The sequence below is a fragment of the Mirounga leonina genome, unplaced genomic scaffold (genome assembly GCF_011800145.1).
Source record: "Mirounga leonina isolate KUSES-001 unplaced genomic scaffold, KU_Mleo_1.0 Mir_154, whole genome shotgun sequence".
Classification (NCBI taxonomy): Eukaryota; Metazoa; Chordata; class Mammalia; order Carnivora; family Phocidae; genus Mirounga; species Mirounga leonina.
In genome coordinates this window covers 38,650,869-38,674,494 of record NW_023270389.1, presented here as the reverse complement: position 1 = coordinate 38,674,494, position 23,626 = coordinate 38,650,869, and the positions used below count along the sequence as shown (strand labels likewise).

Genomic DNA, 23,626 nt, shown 5'->3' with positions numbered 1-23,626 from the left:
AATGAAACCCCCTGTAAATGAAGAAAACCTAAGGTCTGTTTCCTGCTCATAGCAGCAGAGGATTGTTGACCCAAATGCTAAATTGTATATGAGAGTAGTACGCACCATAAAGTGCTCTACATACAGACAGGGATAAGATAATGACATTAACACTGAGTCCCAAAATACAAAATCTGTACTGAGTCCTAAAATTCTACATTGGAAATTATTTTACTCTGAGATTAGAATTGCTCCATGAGAGTGATTCATGCAGCTGATAGCAATAACGAAAACTAACATTTCTGGAGTGCTTATTATGTGTCAGGCGCTCTGTTATGTACAGACTGTGAATCATGCCATTCAATTCTCCCAACATCTCTATAAGGTGTCATTGTCCCCTTTCTACTGTGGAGAAAACTGAGGCTCAGAGAGATCAAGGGACTTTTTCCAAGTCCTTACATTCTAAGACAAATAACCTCCAAATATTCTTTTTATTTTTTAATTATTTTTATGTTTTAAAAGATTTTCTTTATTTATTTATTTTAGAGAGACTGAGAGAGAAAGACAGAGGGAGAGCACAGCATGAGTGGGGGTGGGGGGTGGGGGATGGGAAGGAGCAGCAGTTGGAGAGGGACATGCAGACTCCATGCTGAGCGCAGAGCCTGACACAGGGCTTGATCTCACGCCCCTGAGATCACTACCTGAGCTGAAATCAAGAGTCAGACGCTAAACCAACTAAGCCACCCAGGCGCCCCTCCAAATATTCTTTTTAGAACCCCTAATTGTTTATCCTTTCCTTCCACAACAGTTAATACATGCGTGTGTTCTTAACTGTTTACTTAATAGTCCAACGTCTTGTCCAGGGAAAGGGGTCGCTGTTGATGTACTTACTTAGTATTCTTTGTCAGTTACTCAAGGTGAAGCATGGCTTCTGTTCCGCACACCAAGATAAAGGATTTGCAGAGCCATTCCACAAACTCTTAATTTTCCAAGTACACATGGACCCTCAGTAGATTTCTTTTAGTGGGGTACTTCTGCATTAGTAATGTTTTATTTTTATCGTAAGGGCAGACATATGAGGAAGTAAATGCACTGTAGTTGTATGTGTAGATAGATCTGTCTACACATACAGAAGAGGTGAAAGATTTTCATCTCAGTTCACATATGCCACTTTACCAAGTAAAAGGGAGGTATTGTCATGTCGAATAGATTTGATCTCTTTCTCCCACTCTTTCTCAATTTGTGCAATGAACCATTTTATAATGACAGTAACTATTAAGGAAAACTAAAATGATCACCAGGCATCCCTGTTTTATACATTTAAAATTGGACAAAGAGGTTCACTCCTTCAAATGGTAAGTCGCTTGTCTTTTGTAAAGAAAATTAGTAATTCCCCAGATAAAGAAAGGACCCCATCTGGGGCCTATCAGAGTCTAGAAAAAGAGAAAATTTTGAGGAGCCCCTTCCAAAGACATACACCCCAGCCAGTCTCTCAGGGCATAGCTCTCCAAAATCATCCAAACACCCCTTGTCCCCCATGGATGTGCAAACCCATACACCCCAAAGGCCATTCCCTGATGAGAATTCATCTGGATTTTCTAAGGAACATTGGTGATTTCTCCCTAAAATTCCTGCAGATACGTGAGTATTTGTGCGATAGGAGGAGCCCGGAGGAGAGATTAGCTCTCTCACTCACCTCACACCAAATAAAAAGTCATTAAGCAGCCTTTTTTGAGTTCTCTCCCTTCTTCCCTCAAAGATAACCCTTCACGTTTTATCAGATGGGCATTACTGAGAGAGGGAATCTGGCTGGAGAACAGCGAGGCGGTACAACTATGGGCTCTAACTACTTGGTTTGGGAGCTGTCAGCCAAATGCTACAGAAACATAATCATAGGCATTTATTGAAATAAACATTTCAAGAAGTGTGGTTTTCCCGGCCATTGGCAACAGAGGCATGACAAAGATCTATGTTTCTTGAACACTTAGGGACGCAGCAGGGCACGCAGCAGGGCATGGCAGAGAGCTGTGCGGGACACAGGGTATGGTGGCTGCTCCAGAGGAAGTCAGAGAGGACTGGGAGCTCCTCCACACCAAGGGCCCCACGGGAGGTCTGGAGTACCAGGGGCCAAGGGGGCTGAGATCATATTGGTTGAGATCATCAGAGGAGAGATGCATCTAGAACAGCATCAGCAATAGAGGCGGGAGGAAGGCTAGTTCTAGGGTGTGCCTGAGGGCAAATCAAAGTAACTTCTCTTGGGTGTGTGTGTAGCTCCCACCCTATTATTATCTGCCATTCTTGTTAATGGTTTTTAGTGGGTTTTACCTCGTTTTAAACGTTCATTTCTTTTGGCGGTAATCTTGGGCTATCCTTCACCATCTTTTGTATTTGTGTTTTGTGTTGTTTAATTTTTCACCTACTTCTATCTAGTTGTAATGAATTTGCCCCAAGATGTCTTTAGATAAAGAGCCTCAGTTTCTATTCTGTGTATCCCCCACAATGCTTAACAAAGTTTTTTTTGCATAGGCTTTCATGATGAGAGCTTGCCTTCTGCTTTACTCCATACTGCTCTGGAGTCACACTTACCTTCTCCCTCGATACTTAAAATAAATAAATAAATAAATAAATAAATAAATAAATAAATAATGCTAAAAAAAGATAGCATTTAAAGAGTTGGAACAGACCTCAAAAGTCATTTTATAGATGAAGAAACTATGAGACTCTAGAAGATGAATAAATTATGAGAACAAGAGACTCATGTGAAATAACATGTCCAGGTGTCTTATCATGAAACCATGCTCTCTCTCTTTTAATGCATTTTCAGTAATTTCTATTTATATGGGGCATCAAAACCTTGACAAGCTGTGGATCTGTGACTGAGAAAAACCACAGAAGAGCTAGTAACTTCAAAATGAATGTGAATGGTACAAAGGATTCCCAGGAGGAAACTTAGGATATTGGTTTATGTTTGAGAAGGGATAAATTCTTTTTGAACAAATGAAATGGTTTGCTAATTTAGGGCTTACTTTGAGGCAAAACTCATACAACAGACTGGGCTGGTTTAAAGCAATTGATCATGAGATCCTCTAATGCTTGAGCCATTAATCTTTTTTGGTGGCCCCAGAGCGGTAAACTGATGAGTAGCAACTGATCTTTTGAGAGAGTGCCAAAGAATTCCATCCACAGGTAGAAAGATCACCGATGAGAAAAGAGACCCTTACCCCTTTCCACTTTAAAACTTTTCCCAACTGCATTTAACAGAGTAAAAGGGGGTCCTTTCTGTTTTTTGGGGGGCTGTCTTAGAATTTGGGTTTACAAGAATGATGTTGCCCATATTTTTCTGTACCTCTTCACACCTAATGGATTTCCAATCACTAATAAACATCTGCAGAAAATCCCTTAGTGACAAGTAATCCCTTATCTAGGTTTCTTTTAATAGAACCCAACAATCTGCAGAATGAACCCCAGAGTATCTCCTCAGCATCAGGTGGCAACAGTCAATCAAGTCCCTGGAATGCAAGACAATGCAGGCTGCTGGGAGGGGGGGAGGGAAGGCCATGCCTTTGGACATGCCACAGGGAAAAAACAAAAGGCTTCCAAAGTCTCTGGCTGGAACTCTGAAGCTATTGTGGGAGCTGCTGTGCTGAGTGTTCTTCAGGAGAGGAGAATGGAAACTTTGCTTGATAAAAAGGCATCCCAATATAGGAACCTCACCCCAAATGGTCTTGCCTCCCCTTGCCTTGATATTTGGAGGAGAATATAATTGCGACGAGGTACTTGAATGCACTCATGAATTTGAAGGGGGCTGGCTATCAGCATCTACCAATTTCATCACAATCGTTCCTACTTGAGTCTCCTCAGAGCAAGCAAGGGCCTTATGGGCTTTGATGAAATGGGGAAATCGGGAGGATGTTTTCCAGTCTGCTCCAGCTGTGGCTGGGTTGTGCGAGTGTGCACGCACACACGAATACACGTGCACACACGCACACGCACAGTGTGTTGGGTGGGGGGCTGTTTTGCTGTTCTTTTTTTTTTCCCCTCAGAATGAGTGGCAAAGACACATTTTTCCCCTGTCTTCCTCCTCCTCTTCCCAGTTGCTTTACCTTCAAGGATGATTTGTTTTATTAAATTGACTGTCCCTAGCCTCTGCAGTACATAATAAAAGCCTGACGTAGCAGGCTGCCTGCCTTCTGTGTCCTGCAGACACTCATCATAAGTGTCAGGACATACCAAGGTTAGTGGTCACTGGAAGTGTGCTCGCTGGCCCAAACCTTGCCAAACGCTCTTGGCAGCTGAATGAATGTCACAGAGAATAGAAGGGGAATTACAAAGGTTAAAAAGAAGACAGCCTCTCCTATTTTCTGGAGACAGAGAAGCTGATTTTTCACACCTCTGAAATATCCACAAGCTCATCCCTTGGCCTTTTGCAGGAGACCTAAACCTGGCTGGCCCCTTGCACAGTTTCCCATGGATACCTCTCCATCCTCAATCCCCCTTAAAAATTTTGTCCACTGGCCTAATTTTATCAGTGAAATGATCTTTGCTGAAATGGAGAGAAAACAAACCAGGCATAATGCTCTCTTGCCCCAGCCCCTCCCCAATAACCAAAGGCTCAAATGGCTTATCGAGGTTATCAATAGATTACAGTCTTATCAAGGGAGATCATCTATTCAGTTCATCTTTTAAACTATTTTTTTTTTTCAAACTGACTTTGAAGGAGAAATGTAAAAGGGAACCTGGGTATGGGCAGGAGTATTTAACGGATGGAAAAGTAACATCGCGGCTAGTATTTTGGTGAATTAGTTTGTGTGTGGGTTTTGTTTCTTCTTCCTTCTCCACTTTTTTTTTTTTAATACTATAAAAGGGCAATAAAATGCTGACTGTAAGAAGACAATGTCAAGGAGAAAAGGGTACTGGTATTTTGGATACTCTTCACTGCTCGCCTTGGAGAGAGAGTTATTCTTGTCACAAACCCTTTTGTCTGCATCTGCTGACTGCTTGCCTGTAGCCAGCAGCATACTTTAACTGTTTTGTCACCTCCTAACATCACATGCATCAGCTGTTGGGCTTTTGTTACGGGTATTGTAGAACTAATCCACTGTGGCTGTTCTACTGTGCAGTAAATAAAACAGAAACGGGCTTCTCAGACAATTCTGCATGAATATTTCAGATGGCTTTACAACTCCAATTCACAAAATCAAATAAATAAATAACTCCCCCAGCCTCCCCCAGCCTCTACCCACACAGAAACAAAACCCCTCAAACTAGACCCAGATGCCTCCAAGTCAACTGTATTGGAGACACTGACTTGAGCCTTCAAGCAATTATTTCGGTGAAGTTGAAAGAATAGTGCTCTCTAAACTTGAACGGCGTGGTATTCGTATTTATTATTAGCGTTAGTCACATCTAATTCCAAAAACTAGGTAAGCAGCTTTGAAAATCTGGAGAGCTACTTTTCTCCTTGGGCTTTCAGGAAAAAAAAAAAAAAAAAAAATCTAATGCCATCAGAAATAGAGTTGCCTTGTCCAAACTGCTTTCATTGTTTCCATCTGCATCTTCTTCCCTCCCACTTATTGAGAGGGGTCAAAGGAAGATGCTTGTGCATCTTGTTCATCCCAAGAGTCTTTCCAAAATGTTTAACCTGTGTAGGAGCATAAAAGGAAAATCGAACTTGGGACTTTCGAAACTGATTTTACATCATGAGTTCTCTTAGAGTGTAAACAGTGCACTAATCACATATTGCGAGGCATTTTCTAGATGACTTCTAAGTGTCTTCGGAGAAGCTAAAAAGAGAAAGGGCCTCCGCACGCGCACACATGCACACAAAGGTCCTAGGGAAGGAGACAAAGTTGAAGTGCTTTCCCGAGCATTCGCTCACCCTGGTGCGCACACGATTCCTCTAAACAAACTCTCCCATCCCTGCTGTTTGTTAAGTAAATATTGATCAAGGAGAGACAGAGCTCCCGACAGCAGTGGCACAAGCTGGGGACTTACACTGCAGACGCAGTGGACTTAAATGGATAAACTCAGATGCTTTAGGAACTCCTCAAAGAGATTATCAGACGAACAGGCAAGGACAGATGCGCTATGGCGGCTCCCCTCCACTGTCCCATTCCCACTGAATTTGCCTGTCAGAGGCAGAGGAGGAAACCTGGAGCTATCAAGTATGGTTACAAGATGCTGTTACGAAGGGTCTCCCCCGCAGCCAGGCACGCGTTACCCTACGCGCTGGCCCGGGGACTAACCGGCCCGAAGGAAGACCTGGCGCAGGATGCTGCGCAAAGTGCCTGGTGGGACTGCGGGAAGAAGAATCCGGTGCGAAAGCGGACAGCGGTGGGCTTTGGGAAGCCTAAAACATCCCCCCGAATGCACGGCGATGCTTTGAGCCTTTAAAGAAGAGTCCAATCGCTGGGAAGTGTTTCACTGTGATAGGTAAATGTGTACACGGCAGTATTTTGAGAGATGCTTGGAGTATGTTTGCTTGAGCAATTTTATTGGCTGAGTCAACAAGTTGAGAAAGTTGCTTTGTATTTCCCAAGTTTTACTTCAATCACTTCGTGATTGTCATCTGAATCCCTGTCAGGCCTAAAGGGCCACGGGGGCTTCCCTGGGAAGTCCAGTTTTAAAATCGTCACTAGAGATTAGGTTTTGTATATTAGTCGCTGAGTGCCACGGTCAGAGAACGAGGTATTACATTTAGAGTTCCCACCAAATGGCTACATGGCATTTAAATTTTATTAGGATGCTCACACCTACGTCTGGAAGGCCTGGCGTTATCTGGGGAGCACTGGTTGCAAAGCCACTTGCCAGCGCCTGCCAGGTTGTACCAAGGGAGGCAGAGGAAGATTCTGTGGCAGCAACTGGACTAAAGACTCTTTCACTCTGATGCTCCAAGTGGCATTCAGCTTTTGGGGACCGTACAGGACTGGATCAGCATGCAGTTTTAGGCCTAAGAGCAGGCTCAATGCCCTAGTAACATGTTTTGCTACTTAGATACGTGGAGAGTAAATGCTTATAGGAAGTGGCTATAGTTCAAGGCTGTCCTTAAAAACAAAACAAACAAAAAAAAAACACAACCCCCCCCCAAAACCTCCCAAACCAAACCAAAACAAAACAAAAAACACAATAAAACAAAAACAAACCCCCCCCCCATGTTTCCTCTAAGCAAAGGAACACATGGCGATAACAGTCTGTATCATTTTTTTTTTTTTACAAACCTTCAAAAGAACAATGTTCTGTTGAGCAAAATTCAGTAGCATTCTGTAAACATTAATTTAAGGAAATCAATAGACTCAGTGAGCTAAAGCCATATTGCAAGATAAACTGGCCAGAGTGCCACTTTGTCAAATAGATTTTCGTTTTCTCGGCTAGATAAAGACAGTTTCAAAACGAGGCAAACGTGTTGCAACCAAGGTTTGAAAAGTATGTGGCCTTCAAACAGTCTGCTTGTTCCTACTGCAAAGCTGGATAAACATACTTTAAAAATGATAAGATGGCTTAGAATTGATTTGGCTTTCAGATTCTACATATAGTAGATTTCTTGGTTGTCTCACAGGAAAAGAATAAAACAAAATCCCATGCATTCAGGAAAAAAAATGTACTTGGGAGAAGGGGTTAAATTGTCTTGAGAAAGGGAGCTTGGTGGGGGGGGGGGGCAGTGTCAGTTGGTGCTTGACTTTAAAAAAGAAAGGAAGAAAGAAATCTTTATTCATGCTGACCTGATGGGCAACAGGCCTTCTTGCCAAAATCCAAAAGCCAAACTCTCTGGTGGGTTTGGGATCAGAGGTTTCAGCTGGTGGAAGCTGCTCCCGTTCTGTGCACACCACGCAATGTCATGTTAATGTGCCAGGGGCGGGGGTGGGGACAGAGTGGGAGGGAGACCCACACAACGGCCCCCGGGTTGCTCCCAGCCAGACTGAATGAGCTGCAGGGATAATTAGAAAAAGTGGCAAAAGGAAAGCATGTCTCCCCGTCTGTTGCTGTGGCAGGGACATACATTGAGCTTGTGGCAGGAAAACTTCCAAGGGAACCCGCCTGGCATCCTCCGGGGCCGTACCAGTCCGTAGAAATGCCGGTAGAGGAACCACCAGAGAGGACATGGTGGACATGGCCCCATTGGAGGAAGCGTAGTAAAAGAATGAAAAGTCACGTGGAAAGTGCAAGGAGGAAGGCTAAGGATCTACCTTGAACAGAGAGTGGAGCTCCAAGAAAAAGCATCGGGGGAGGTGGACTTTGGTCCGTAGCATGGGCAGTGAGGGGCTCGGGATGCAGCAGGCCATCACCCCTCCCGTGGGCTTCTCTGACAGCAGCCTGGAGGAAGGGCTGAGGCACTCCCTGAGTGCTTGCTTTGTTTCCTCACCTAAACTGAGTCTTTCTCTCTTAAAAGAGGCTATTTAGAAAATACAGAATGCACAATAAAATTTCTACACCTCTAAGATGTTGATAATGTGTGTGTTGATAAAAACATCAAGTGATGATCAAGCAATGTGCTTGGGGGCACCTGGGTGGCTCAGTCGTTAAGCGTCTGTCTGCCTTCGGCTCAGGTCACGATCCCAGGGTCCTGAGACCGAGCCCCGTATTGGGCTCCCTGCTCGGCGGGAAGCCTGCTTCTCCCTCTCCCACTCCCCTTGCTTCTGTTCCTACTTTTGCTATCTCTCTCTCTCTGTCCAATAAATAAATAAAATCTTTAAAAAAAAAGAAAGAAAGAAAGGTGCTTGGATGGTGCATTTTGGCTAATTGTGACTTTCAGGAATAAAAAGGAATGTCTTAACATCTACTTGACCTGCTAATAATGTGTGTATGCTTTTTAAACTGTATAAACATTCCATTGGTAACTCTGTGTAGAGATACCAAGAGAAATAAAACCATCTCTCCCATAGCCCCAGAAAAGGAGGTACTTAACTAGCTTGCCGGGAACAGAATGGCAAATGTCATTATAATACACTCTACGACACTGTCAGAATTATTTTGTGGCGCTGAAATTTGGTTCACCAAATATGATTAAAATGGCTAGTTTATTTGCTCATGTTTGGGAGTCTTGGGGGTATATGTGTCAGGAAACACAATGATTGTCACGTTATTTGTGGTGATGGAGTCAATGTTCCTTCCCTCCCGAACTCTGCACACGTTTCAAAGAGCGACTCCAAGTTTAAACAGACAAAACAAATGAACAAATAAAATTCAACAAGAAGAAAATCAGGGAAAAAGTATTAAAAACGAAAATCTAATACTTTCCTTATCTCTTTGCCCCCAGGATGCGTTGAAAATACTCTTAGATCTTAAACATAACTGGAAGCTCCTGCTGGAATTATGCATCTGGTAGGCTATTCAGGTAAGACCTGGACCAGGACTATTTCATCAAAGAATCATGGAGTTTTGGAACCTCAGGCCTTGGAGAGAGTCCATGTTCTCCAAAAGAGCGAAACAATCTGAGCCAGGGGTTGGCAAACTTTTTCTGTAAAGGGCTAGATAGTAAATACATAGACTTTGTGGGCCACATTCTGTCTCTGTTGCACATTCTTCTTCTTGTTTACAACTTATTAAAAATATAAAAACCATTCTGAGCTCAGAGTCATAAAAAACAGGCTGAGGGCCAGATCTGGCCCAAATGCCATAGTTTGCCAACTTCTGCTTTTAGCCAAACTTGAGGGCTAACAACGTTCCCAAATGCGCTTTCATTCTTCACTAATCCTGTGTGCCTCACTGGGTCAGCACACTGCTTGTTCTTGCAGGGTAGCTGGGATTGATTCACCCAACTTCAACCTGCAATGTCACGCCATTCCTCAGATGCACGGAAGGTTGCCCACGTCTGTGGGAATAGAGTGAAACCACACCCAGAGATCATCAAGGCCCAGGAAGACTTCAGTCCTTCTCTGCCTTGATGAGGAGCTTTTCATTAGGAACGTTCCTGCCAGGAAGCATTCAAACGTATGAGATGGAGGAATCCGTACCTCCTTCACAACACATCAAATGAATCAGCTCGATATTTGGATGGAAAAACGAGCAGCGTCCTGGTCACGCTGCAGTGTTCACTCACTTCCCTTCAAGGCAGCCCCACGAATTATGTGCCATTGGTATCTGAGTTCAAGACAGGCTAATAGTGCTTAAAGTTTAACTTTTGCTACAATTACTGGGTGAGGTGGTAAAATAAATAGGGCCGAGCTTGGTGCCATTCTTGGATGGGAGATTATCCAAAAACAACAAGACATCAACTCTCCAATATTGCACGAAAGGAAGCTAGGGCACAGATAATCCACAGTTACTCCTGTTTCGTTCGAGAATGCATTACGTGATTGTTTTCTGCAGCAGGGTTATCTTCGTAATTAAGCTTTGCCTAGGCTAACCTGGAAACTAGTCTGCGTGCCCTGTGTTCATGCTGATAGAGCCTGTGAGTGAGGAGCCCAGGGAGAAACTGTTAGGAAGTGGGGTTCAGGCAGGACGATGAGAATAGCATCACCCATGGTGAGCACCAGAGAAGGCACTGTGAGGTACGGGTGATAATCAAAAGAGTGCTTCCGAGAACACCAGATCTTGGGAGAGACCGCCAGTCTGCTGACAACAGAGTATGCATCCCAAATAATATTGGGGCTGCTCTGAGAAAGGACTGGGATTAAAGGCCTCAGTCCCATCTTTTGGTTTTGACTAGAAAAATCTTTGTTCTGTCAGAGAAATTCTGTTTTGTGTTTCTAGAGTATGCTATTGGTCTCTCCTCCACAATTACCCTTTGCAAAAGGAACGATGAGCTGTATTTCAAAGCAAACTAAGAGCTTGGGAATGGCTCTGAAGTTCCTTTTTTAAGAAAGGTAAATGGTTTGGAAAAGGGGAGAAACAGATTCTCGAATGGCCCCAGGGGCCTTTGGGAGCCCTCTAGACCCATGTCAACACCTAACGGGACTTGAGGTAACGTTTGCGGCGGGGAGTCTTAGGATGCTGTCAGGGATTGGCCCTTGCATGGGCCCTGCCGAAAGGCAATTACGGGAATCGATATACAGATTATCTTGTATACTGTCAGGCCACTGAAAATGATAAATCTTTGACAATTGTCTCTATATTAAAGGAAACACAGTGGCCTTGAAACCAGGGCCTTTCATCTTCTTTACCCACTTCTGCTTCTGGTTGTTTCTCTGCCTTTAGCGCCACTCAACCCCCACACTTGTTCTCAGTCGACATACTACCTTTTACTAAAAATCACTTTTAGAACAAGATTTTACTTTAAAATGCTTTGGTAGCCCCTTCCCCCCAAAAAACAGAAGTTGGGGACCATGACCATAAAAAGATGAAAAATACATATCCTAATGACTTGTGTGAGGACTTGATACCTACCAACCACAAACTCATGAACACACACAAAATCCCACTGGGAAAGACTTTCACGATCGAGATTACCACCATCTTGGAAGAAAAGGTGGTGTAGCTTTTGCAAAAACTGCCAACCCAGCCTAATAGTGAAGGTAGTTATCCGAAACAACTCTTTCTGTCCTGAACGAGGGCAGATGTTGTATTATATACAGAGGTTCATGCATAGCGCAAATGCCGATGGTCCAGGTGGAGGTATGGCATACTGGGATACGTGTGGGAACAGGTATATAGCCTCTCTCTTAGTTTGTTCAGTTCTGTTCCATCTCCTAGAAAACCCACTTGCATGAGGGCTTCAGGACAAATGTCCTCGTTGTTTGGCTGCCCTAGCCAACCCAACCCATAAAGTGAGCAGCAAGTATAATGACTCTTGCCAATTCAATCAATAAATGTTTATGAATTTAAAATATCAGTCTCTGTAATCCCAGCATGGGAGTTGCCACATCTCCAAGGGCCCTGTTGAGATTTAGATCTGCAAAGAGAGCCTTGGGAGAACACGAAAATGGGTACCCTACAGATTTTCATGAGATAATTAAGCCACAGCAGAGCCACAAGGGTGGAAGCTGCCCCACATGGACACCATCTGGATTCCTAGGGGCTCCACAGTCACTGCTTACAGCTTTGCGTCGTGCCCAGGATTTATTTCAAGAATGCAGAATGTCTTCTAGAATCACAGAATTTCAGAGATAGAACAAAGCTCTGTGTTTCATCTTATCACTTGACGGGTGAGCAAAGTAGAGCTCAACAAGGTAGGTGTGGCCAGAAGCAGACCCTCTAATCTGGTGTTGCCTCCGCCAGACCCCCTCTCCTCATTGCTGCCCTCCTCATCTGGAACCCCTGACTCCAGAATCCTGGAGCTGGTCCAGGCTGGTGTCACTTTTACAGCCACACCTGGGGCAGGAGGAATCACTTTCTCTTTTTAAAACCAGTTTTGCACTGACTCTTTGTCCCAATTCTGATGAGAACTCCCTGTTTGCTCATTTGTTTGTTTGCCTATTTAGGGTCAGCAGGAAATGGTGCAATCGTTGAGCTACTGATAACAGCAGCAAGGTAACTTTTACTTGGCTCTATGAATTAATAAAAGCAAATGCTTATACAGCACTTACTCTGTGATAATACAGTCATGTATATTCATTTAATTCTCAAGACAACTCTGTGAGGTACTTGCTATTATTTTCCCCATTTTATAGACGAGGAAACTGAAGCACAGGGAGGGTAAGACACTTGCCAAGGTTTCAAGAGCTGGGATCTGACCCCAGGGACCAGTTCCAGAATCCATGCTCTTAGGTTCTGCACTATTATTAGTTTAGGACCACTGACATTGCAAAGATTCCCCAAAGGATTTCCTTCTTAAGATTTCAAGGTGATGCTTTCATATAAAATAACACCTACTTGAAAGCGAACATTTTGTTTCCTGCCTGAGAATAATTTAGAGGCCAGAGCTTTCTTGCCCTAGTTTTAGCATTTTAAAGACTCAAGCCCAAGACTAAGGCCATGTCTTCATGATATCAAATGCCCTGATACTTTATCTACAAAAACACTGAAAACATCCAGACAGCATGGTGGATCTGCCCATTTTTTTTATTTGGCTGGATATGTCCTGGAGACACATTCAGATTTGCCAGAATACTTGCCAAGAGGCTCATAAATTGGTCTCAGGGGATCATCTTAACCAAAAAGTGCTACTGAGATGTTACTCAAGAAATCCAACTTCTGAGGATAAACTTCTGGAACAAGCAAAACAAATCGCATTGGGTGTGTGTGAGAGAGGAACAACCACCAAACTATAGTGTGGCTGCCCATGGCTGGAATTCTGTCCCGTGGTCTGGTAAGTGCAACTATCCCTTGGGAAGACACAGTCATGCCAGAAACGCATTACAGAAGGGCAGCGAAAATGATCAGGGGCAGCCCACTTACTGTATGAGATTAGACTTTTAAAAAGGATTAGAGCCCCTTAATCTGGAGAGATGAAGATTAAGAGGGAGGAATGATCAAAGTCTATAAAATCAGAAAGGAAATGGAGAATATGGTCACAGTCCTGTTCACAAATCCCAGGATATTATAACAAGGGAGATCCCTTTGGAGTTCCAGGGAAATCACTTTAAGAGCCATAAAAAGAAGATGCAATTTTCACAGCAGGTAATAAATTTAGAGAATTATTACCTTGAGGAGTGGTATACTCTGAGAATGCAGTTAGGTTTAAAAAAAGGTTTAAATAAACCCATGGGTGATAAAACCATAATGAGCTAATGACAAAAGGTTGGGAATGTTCTGGGGACATCCTGAGTCTTTCGAAAATGATTCCATCAATGACAGGTACCAGTCTCTCCCGGCCGGAGGGCTGGGTAGCCAACCGATCTGACCACCTCTCCCTTCACTCTCCCAGCCAGATCGTTCCTAAGATTCGGAATGGGGCTCAGGGACTAGAGAGTGTTCGGGCCTGGTACCGTACGACAACTCATTCCTCGCCGGGAGTTTTCTTTATTCCTTACCGGTGTCTCTGTCCTAGATCTGACCGTTGATTCCCATAAAAATATGAACTTAATCCTTAAAACGAAAAATCTCTGTTTTACTCAAAGATAGAGACATTTCAAACATCTTATGTTGCAGTGGTTGGGAGATAAAAAACTGGTTAAACTCTCCACTGGGGAAGCTACTCATAGTATGGTAACACAGACCAATTAGTTCAAATTTAAGGGGAAATTAAACATCCCAATTACGGAGCACCCATCACAGCCCAAGATACTAAACTCTAAAATTTACTGCAGTTAATGGAGAAACCAGCACACCTTAACAAAAGCTGTGGTTCTGTGAAATACACAGAATAAAACTTAAGGGAAACGTTTCAGCTCCTTTCCCAAAGAGCCAAGTGCTAATCACTTTAAATATCTAATAATAGGTCATTGTTGGGGGCTGGGGAGGTTAGGGCCGCAGAAGGAGGCAGAGGACTTTGGTAGGGGGTAGAGTGGAGATGAAGATTCCATTCATAGAAAAAGAACCTTCAGATGACCATAACATGCACAGCGAAGCATGAAGAATCTTTTCTGCACTCACATTTGAGACTGCTTTCTGAAAATTGGTAAAATGTGGCAATGTAGAAAGCAAATAAATGAGCCAAGGAGAGGAAAGAAGTGGCATGGAGGAGAAAGGCATCCGTCCAATAAGCAGTATCTAATAACTCCTCATCCCAGCCCGATCTACCGTCATACACTGGGAGCAGTCCCCTGGTATCTGTGCAAACCGCAGGTTTGAAAATGTTAGCCCTCGTGATGGGGAGCTGTTCAAAGTCACTCTCCATCTGGGGAACGGAGAAGTAGGAAGGTGGCAAGGGGTGGGGATGGGTTAAGGCATAGAGTCACCCTGCTTCTCATTGTAGACCTCAGAGTGATTTGGGCAAGAAAACTGGGACATCTGGAGTTCAGAAGTCGAGGAAAATGGGGAAGAACCGGGAAGATGAATACACGATCATCAGCGACACAAAAGAACGGAGCAGAAAGAAGCCTGGGCTTGGGCACTCGCGTCTGGCAAGGAGGCCAGCAGCAGGGCTAATGAAGCATTTGTGGTGTGGGATGTTTGCCAGCGCAACAAAGAAGATGTGCTTGGGCTCTGCAGATGTGCCAGGGCCCCCAGAGCAAAATAATGACATAATCACCATCAGTGTCACAGACCAGACTGTACACAAGGTGACAGGGGAGGGGGGGTGCTGTAACACACACACAGGGAGGACTCGCCACGGCCCACGGCGGCGGCTGCCCCGAGGCCTGGCAGGCTGGCAGAACTACCTAGCCTAGCTGTCTCTAGCTGGATCTTCGATCCCGGGGCGGGGGGAGGCTTGTCCCCACCGCCGGTGGAGGTATCTCATCCGACCCAAGTTCCTCCCGAGGAGGAGGCAGCAGCAATCTGAAAAGCTTACGAGAGCTTCAGACTGGCAGGAAAAAAAAAAAAAAAAGGCTGAATAAAGAGAAGCAAGGCGGAAATGGAAGAAGGGAGCTTTGAGACAAACTCCCTCTGTCTTCTGCCAAGTTCTGTGCTCAGACTTTTCTCGAACCGGGCCCTGGCCATCCCACCCGAGGTATCAATATGATCACGGACGTCCGTGTTTCCGGCTGTAAAGGGAAGACAAGAAAAATCTGGGGGCACCTGCGGGGGGCCGGGGGTCACGCATGGCACCCCCCCTTGGCGCGAGGGCACGGGTAGCAGGCAGGCGGGAGGAAGCGGCCCCCGCCCATCTGAAACCAGGTGTGTCGGAGGGCTCGGCACCTGCCGCGGCTCCCGGCCGCTAAGGTGGGTGTGTTAGTACAGCCAGCTGGCTTCTAAGTGACTTCTGTCAGTTTGAAAGTGAAAGTCTGTTTGAGGAGCTGCAAGAACAACAGCCCAGAGCCCGGAAGAAGAGCTTGCAGCACAAAGGACTGAGACTACACTCGTGCCCCTTTTCATTGCTTCTGATGAAAGATTCATAAGAAGAACTTTAATTTTTCATGACCCCCCCTTTTTGGTATGACTATATTAGTTGTGTCAACTCCCATACACAGGTTCTCTTTAAAGACCAAAAAAGGTCTGTGGTGAAAGTTGTTCAAGGAGGCTACAGGGACAGAATCACTTCTGGCCATCGTGATGGGTCCCTTCATCCGGGAGCAGCTGCTCTGAGAGACCCAGAGATTTCCTTGAGATATGGTTCCCTTCAGCCTCGACGTCACTGTGCACCCGACAGGGATCTTAAACCTTTCTAATGTGCCCGTTCAACCGCTCTTTGGAAGAACAATTATATTTGTTTTTCTTGGCTTCACCCTATTTAACAGGAACAGAAGTATAATAATCATTAATGGCTCTCCTTCTTTACTTCTCAAATAGCTGTCTCCACATTGCATCTTTCAGTTTGTGTCTCAGCCAAAAGCAGGGGTTGGGGGACACACAGATTGCATGGTTTTGTGTCATGTTACCAAATAGCCCTGAAGATTGGCTTAAGGCAATCACTGAAGGTGACACAATATTTTTAAACGAGAATGATCTACTTTCAAGAACCAAAGTCCTATGCCTCACCAAAAAGAGCGTTTGCAAAAAAAGACTTACTCTTGCAAATTTATACTGAGACACTTAAGAGAAATGAGTGAACGAGCACTAAATTTTCTGCCCTGCGGCTGAAAAGGAACCAAACGATTACAGTGAAATCAAATCCGGGAGTGGTTAGGAGGCCAAGGAAATTTGATTTAAAATATTATCGGCCACGTGAAAAGGGATCGCCAACTTTTGAACAAGCTTTAGGTGGCTAAATGAGTTTGTTTCATCTAGACGAAATAAACAGGCTCGTTTTCAAAAGGCTGTCAGAACTTCTCCAGACATTTGAGCCAGGATGGGCCGAACACAATGCTAACATCCCCCCGAAAGCTCCAACCACCACCAGCGGCTCTCTGCAGAGAACTTGCTCCCTTTCTCCTATTGATAACCCTTTGTGGGACGAAGAAAAAGAGCAGAGGCAAGGAGAACTGAATGTCAGACAATGGACATCACTCCACACACTGTCTCTGAACTTCCCTCATCTCTGAAGGACAATTAATTATGAAGGCCTTAGGGGTAGGTCGTAGCAAGGGAAAACCCACTGCCATCCCAGCATCACGGCTGCCACCTCTGTGTTTGCTAAATGGCTTCTCCTGTTGGGGTACAGCCACCAAGAGAGCCAATAGATCATGGGGGGGGGCAGGGAGGGAGGAAAGCAAAAGATTTTTTTTGTGTGTGCGTCTGCCCTTGTATAATTCTATTCTCACTGTGAACTCATCCATACACAAAACACAAGGACAATTTTTTTTTTTTTTTTTAAAGAGAGAAAAGCCACAGGGTAGGTTGCAGCAGAAACGGCCTCTCAGTGGTGTGTTAAAAAGGATGGTCTTTTCACCAAATCATTTCATAGAGGCAAAACAGACTAACACAAAGAGTCGAGACTTTTTCTCCGACATTAAATGGAGTAACTGATAAGGTCAGACATATGATACCTAAAGACATGAATCTGTGAACTCTTGAAGTCAAAGGGCCTCTCTGTGCTGAGGAACAATCTTTCAAAGGAAATAGATCATAGAACTCCACTGAATCCGCTTTAAACTTTATGAAGCAGGAGGAGAAAAAGCTCTAAGTAGGGAAGCTTGACAGAAGAGCCTTGAACTATTTTCTGAAGGAAAGATGAGACCCTCCCTAGGCTGCCACAAAACATTTTTTTTTTTCTAAAGGCTTCTCTGAACTTTGATATGTGCCAAGACACTGCCATTGAAAGCTGTATAATTATGTGCTATAGCCACTGTAGAAAATGCTTTGTTCACCCCAACAAAGGACAATAAGCAAAGTAAAGCGACGTTACACTGTATCTTTTTCTTTAAGAATGTTGAGAAAGGTCATGGAATGCTATAACTAATAAAGCTGTTGAGTAAGGAGGTTTTAAAGCTGATCTTACTGTGCTTGAATGTAACCCAATGACAAAAAAGACACAGGGAGCTAAAAATGCAAGGACATTACCAAATAGATGGTAAATCAATGGGCCCGCTTCATTATACTGATCAACACCTTGAATCCCTAAAGGACGGTGGGGCAAAAATGAGGCTCCGTGCATGCACAGTCCTGCCTCTGCCCCCCATCCCCACCCCCCCCAGCCCCTACCCCTTCCAGCCCACCTCGAAGCCGGCCTCTTTACACTTCTCTCCCTCATACTTCAGGACATCATTCTGCCCAGGAATAGGTTCCCAGACAGCCATGTGTGTACATATATTTAGAGAACATTCATTTAGTCTCTTAAAAGATCAATTTGGCTTGTCAGTGGGGGGACTGGCAGGGGAAGAAATGCTAAGAGTCTCTTTCCCTCCTCGCCGCCCACCAAGGGTGTGTGTCATGTGATCACTCAAATGGCTCAGCAGCTCGGAGGCCCGAAGACTGCAACCGCAGTAAAAGGGTTTCACTCATGTGCCAGTTTCCCAAATGATCACTCATATTTAAGTATCTATTTGGAGAGGAGGGAAGCGCTTCCTAAATCCACCTGTCCTTTTTCTTTAAAGCGGTGACAATGTGAATGAAAGATTTCCAAATACATTAAATCTTCTTCAACGTGGGTTGTGTGGGAAGCGGGAGGGTTGGGCGGGGGGCAGGTGGGCTGGAGAGAATGTGTTCAGCACATGTATTTCAGTGTCTGCGGTGGGGGTGGGGGGCGAGGGGTGCTGCATTTTGATTTTCCCTTTCAACAGTGCAGAAGTGGGTCTGCAGAACTCCCCTTCTTGTGGGTCATGTGACGCCTGGAAAAGAGTTGAGCCACAGGCTCTGTGATGGAGCATCTGCTCGGTGGGATGTCAGTGCCTTAGGAGATGGTCTGTACGAGTCCGCTAATCGATGAGTCAAGTTCCCCATTCTGTTTCTTTCTCAGCCTCCCCTCCCCACACCTGGCTCTTGAGGGAGGGCAGTGGGGGCTGGGCACTCTTACAGGGCACGGGGACCCTGCCTGCTGATAAATGGCTACCACTCGTAGGCCTGGGAGGGATGCTGGCTGAGCACCGAGGGGCAAAAGCCACCTCCTCTCTTGGTACTGGAGAAGGACAGGGAGCGTGCAGGGCAGCCTTGGAAACTGACAGCCATCATTACCTTCCTTCCTGTCACAGTTGTGAGCGAAACAAAAAAGTAATAAAATCCAACTCAACTCCTCTGCCCCTAAAGTCAGAAGTATCAGTATGATTTAAAAACTGGGAAGGGATCCCAACCCTTCTTCCCCTCCCCATAAAAAAATGCTGGAACCTCTTCAAAGGGAAGTGAGAATGAAGCATGGAAATATATACCATAACACCTGGAAAGACAAATTTATTGTTGCCAATCTCATTAAACGTGAGAAGTAGGAGTGAAAGATGCAGCCTGTAATTAAACACCCCTCTCCTGCACACCTTCGCACACTCACCTTCAGAAGCCAGATGCCCCACCCCGTGTGAGGTGGCCAACTTTTTTTCCTCCAGCACAGATTGACGGTGGCGTGCGGGCCCCTCCCCCGCCTGGGTCTTCTCCCCCTTCCCCTGGGTCTTCTCAAGCTCTCACCACACTAAGTCTGAGTGCTGTGCCAAGAATCTGGGCCATTGTGTAAACTGATACAAAAGGCAGAACAAGCCCTCCTGTCACTTAGAAGGTCCTGACTCATAAAGGCCAGGAAACGCGGGGTCCAGAGGAGGAGAGAGATTCAAGCCACTCCCTCCTCGCTAGTGATAAACCTTCCCCATCTGCTTTATTTTCCTGTAGGCCAGGGGTCAGCAACCACTCTGGCCTTGAGAGCCATGAGCAGCAGGGGCTGGAGGGGGGTGGGGCTAAGCAGTGACAGAGGTGCCACCAGGAAGCTTATGACAGAGGCAGAGACAGACAGAGCAGAAAGCTGAAAAAAAGACAAGCAGCAGAAGAGAAAGAAGGAAGGAAGGAAAGCGTTAGCTTCATTCTCTCTTTCCCTGGTTCTACTTGTTCCCACCAGTTTAGAATTACTTAAAAAATAGTAGAAAGCTTTAGGCAGACTAGACTTTTTCTTCTATTAACACCCACAGCATTATTATTGCTCACACTAAATAAGTTAATACGGGTAAAACACTTAGAAGAGTGCCCAGGACTGTATAGGACAGCCAATAAACGTTAGCTATTTTGTTACTGTTGCAAACAACTGATTGAGAAATTTAAAAATGCCATCAATAAGCTGTTTTATTATTTGACCAGCTAATACTCAACTGGGTGAATATATAGTCCTTTAAACTGACTGGATCTTTGGGCAACATGTAGCCATAACTTCAAAACCTCTCTACCATGCTTCATCCCTGTTTAAAAATTAGAAAAAAACCCCCCAAGCCCCAAGGTGTACAGTTCTCTACTTGGCCATCCTCTTCACTTGCTCCTATCAGACTACAGATTCACTTTACTTGATCTTAAGAGGAGAAGCCTAAATACAAAAGTCAAGCAGGACACACAGTATCAGCTGAGATATTCAGCTCGAGGTGCCGGGTCTACTTGTGGCTCGTGGGCCACGGCCCGCAGTGGTCAAGCTACACGGATAAGACCAGTGGCTTTTTAAGCATCTCACTTAAGCACTGACCTCCATGCACAAAGGCACAGAAAAGAAGGGATCATCTTATCTGAAGCTTCTGCGCCCAACTGGGAGGCGAAATGAAAAGCTATTTAGTGACTGTCTGGGGTGGAGGGCATGTGTGTATGCGTATGTGCATATGTGTGAGTGGAGGGAACAGCCCAGAATCCATGTTCCTGCTTTATGTCTTACCACATTTCTGGAAGGATCCTAGGTTTTTTACTGAAGAAGGAAAAGACCCAGAATAGACCAATAACTTGTCTGAAGTCACATGAGAAGTGACAAAACTGCTCCCCAGGCCCCATACTCCTTGCACTGAAGCAGTCTTAAAATAGACACTGCAGATAAAGGAGAGGTGTCCTGGCTGGAAGTGGATATGATTCACAAAGAGAGAAATATCAGATGTTAATCATATTAAAGGAGGATTTAGATGATGCTAAATGGAGCAGCTTGTTGGGTACCTCTTGGTGCCAGCCATCCCTGCTTGTGTCATTTTGGCCCTTGTGCTGTGAGCAGGGGATTAAATTCCAACCAGGTAAGGTTTAAGAACCCTAAAACTCCTAATGTGCACCGTAAGGATTTGTTCTCTCGAGAATATTACACAGCCAGAAATGCAGAACTCATCGAGTGAATCTTGGGCAATTCTTTTAGGAAGCTTGACGCACGCCGCCAAACAAATATTTGCCGTTATCAGCTCTAAAGAGTTCACTAGTACACAGTTGAATTCTCTCCGGGTAAAGTTTAGAGCAACAGACTTATCAGAAAGGGGGAGAAAAAGAAATGAAAGTCTTCATAAGATTTCTTTAAAATGGCTAGCCATAATCCTATTCTCCAGCTCTAGGGGAAATTCTGCTAGAGAGTTCTGTCAGGACGGTAAACCAGTGCTGTCTTACAACAGACTTTAAACACAGAGACTTTACAATGGTGAAGCAAAACAAGAAGGATCCCCACTTTTAATGTGTTCAAACAGCCAAAGAGAAACTTGGCTCATAACACCTTTGGCAAGAAACACATATTCGTCTTGGATAACAAAGAGAAATTGGCTTGCAGTAGAACCGTTCAAACTTTCAAGGGAAAACCATGACCTCCCCATGGCTAAGTTTCCACCTTCGGAAATCTGATCACTGATCTGCGCTGCCAAAAAAAGTGGAAGAATGGCCCCCAAAGGAATGGGCAGGTCCCTTTCATTGAGAAGTATAGACCAAGATGTCCTTCTCTTCCTTTGAAGTTGCCAACTTCCTGGGTGTTTCTGGGTGCCTATCTGCATGAGGAAAGCATGAGTATTAACATAAGGTCCCCTGTAGGAGCAGATGGGGGGAAAAGAACATTCCTATCCTCAAGATAACACAAGAAAAGGACTAACGTGGTCAAGCTACCCACCACCTGTCTACACTCACCACCAGGGGTTCAGCCTGCAGAACCCTGCCACATTCTCACCTCTAACTATTGTTGCCTCATCCAGCAGGGCTCAGCAAAATGCCTTTGTGAGGACTGGGAGATTCGCTAGTGTTGTCTTATACAGTCATCACGTTGCAATGAAAAATGTTTGCTGAGGCACAGCATTAGCCAGTAAAGAAACGCCTTACTCATAGCCACGCATCTTTCATTGTTCTGTAGCTATTGCTTTCTGGGAATCGTCTATACTGCTTTGTGTGTATCTAGAATATGCATGTTGTAGATATACGTGTGTGTGTGTGTGTGAGGGTGTGTGTGAGGGTGTATGAACAAATCGCGGCATGCTTGTGAAGCTACACATATGCGAGATAAACATCCTAGGCTCTCCCCGCAAAAGAACAAAAACAGAAACAAAACCATAAAAATATGTTGATGGCTCTCTTACAATATGTACTTAGTAAATTCTCATACCATTTCTTCCATAAAGGAAATAAATGCTGATTAAATTAGAAACCACGGCATCACTCCCCCATCCACCTTTCTAGACTTTTTTAGAAAGCAACTTTTGCAGCGATCATTGCACATAGCCTATGTCAGCTCAATCAACATGCCAGAACCTAAGTAGCAAAAAGGCCTGTTAGAGTGGGGACCTCTTCTCTGGAAAGGGAGTCACTGTGTGTGGGTTCCTTGCTGCAATTTTCTCTGAATTCTCCAGTTCCCTTTTCTGTGGCCCATGGGTCTTCAGGCAAGCAGCAGAGCTGGGGAATGGGAAAGGACGTAGGAGTGGGTCAGTGCCCCGTGACTCTTCCCATAGAGTGGGGGCTCCTCCTTGCGGCTCTACCTCTTACCCTATTGCGCGGGATGCTCGTGTGAGATAACAAGACTAAAACAGATTTGGGGACATTGGTAAAGAAAATAAATTTTTTTTTAAAAAAAGAAAAGGGAGAGGACCAAACAATAAAGATGAGTTCCTACCTCAAAGTCATTTGCTTTATTGTAGTGCATGTTCAGAGCCCTGTACAGCTCACAGTCTCTGGTTATAGACAGCTCTTCGGTACTGGTGACTCCATCGTTGATGGCTTGACGTGCGTACTTCTCCATCTGAATGTAGTAAAACTCACGGAAATTGCTAAACCACTTGATGAGCTGAGAGGTAATGCATCTGTTGAACTGTCAAATTTAAATGTTGGAAAGGATAAGAACATGGCCATTTTCTTCATTTATTCTTTAAGCATTTGAAGTCTTTTTAAAGTTCTTCTCTCCTCCTTACTTGGACAGAGTATGTTTTTGATTCCACCAAAATGGTGGCAAGAGGGGTAAAAGCAGTAATACATTTATAAGAGATTATAAAACCTATCAGCAATGGAAATCACTTCCCAACCCTCCACATTTCAAATGGAAAACTCACATTCTAAATCGGATTTTCCTTAAGAAGCTGAATATCTCATTCTAAACACCGTTCTTCATCTTTCAATGGAAAAAACGGCATTTGTATACTTCTTTATGGAAATGCATTCAAGCCACAGAGTGCTGGGAAGAGTTGTTACTTTCAAGTACAGTTTCCCCTGCTTTTCAAAAGTTCACGTTCCACCATTTTGCTTTTATGGAAAGACCTACATTGGTACCTGGTTTCACTAACTGAAAGAGATCCCAAGAGGATATTTGCTTTTCAGAAACAAAGCGACAAGGGAAAATAGTGTTCAGCATTTGCTTTGCAGCGAGCCATTAGGGAGGGAGCATGCTCCCCGAGCAGCAACAGTGGCCCAACCAAGCTCCTTCCCCAGGAACCAGGCTCAGCATCTCAGCATCATGCCGCCATGGCTT

The 23,626-nt window shown here is 44.6% G+C and overlaps 1 protein-coding gene across 3 annotated transcripts in view; it reads right to left on the bottom strand.

Moving 5' to 3' along the window:
• Nucleotides 1–23,626, bottom strand: part of PROX1 (prospero homeobox 1) — a 52,229-nt gene that overhangs the window by 6,062 nt on the left and 22,541 nt on the right. For all 3 annotated transcript variants that reach the window (XM_035010541.1, XM_035010543.1, XM_035010542.1), the window contains one exon: nt 22,778–22,972. In XM_035010541.1, coding sequence (XP_034866432.1) covers nt 22,778–22,972 — 195 coding nt within the window. The remainder of the gene's footprint in view (nt 1–22,777; nt 22,973–23,626) is intronic.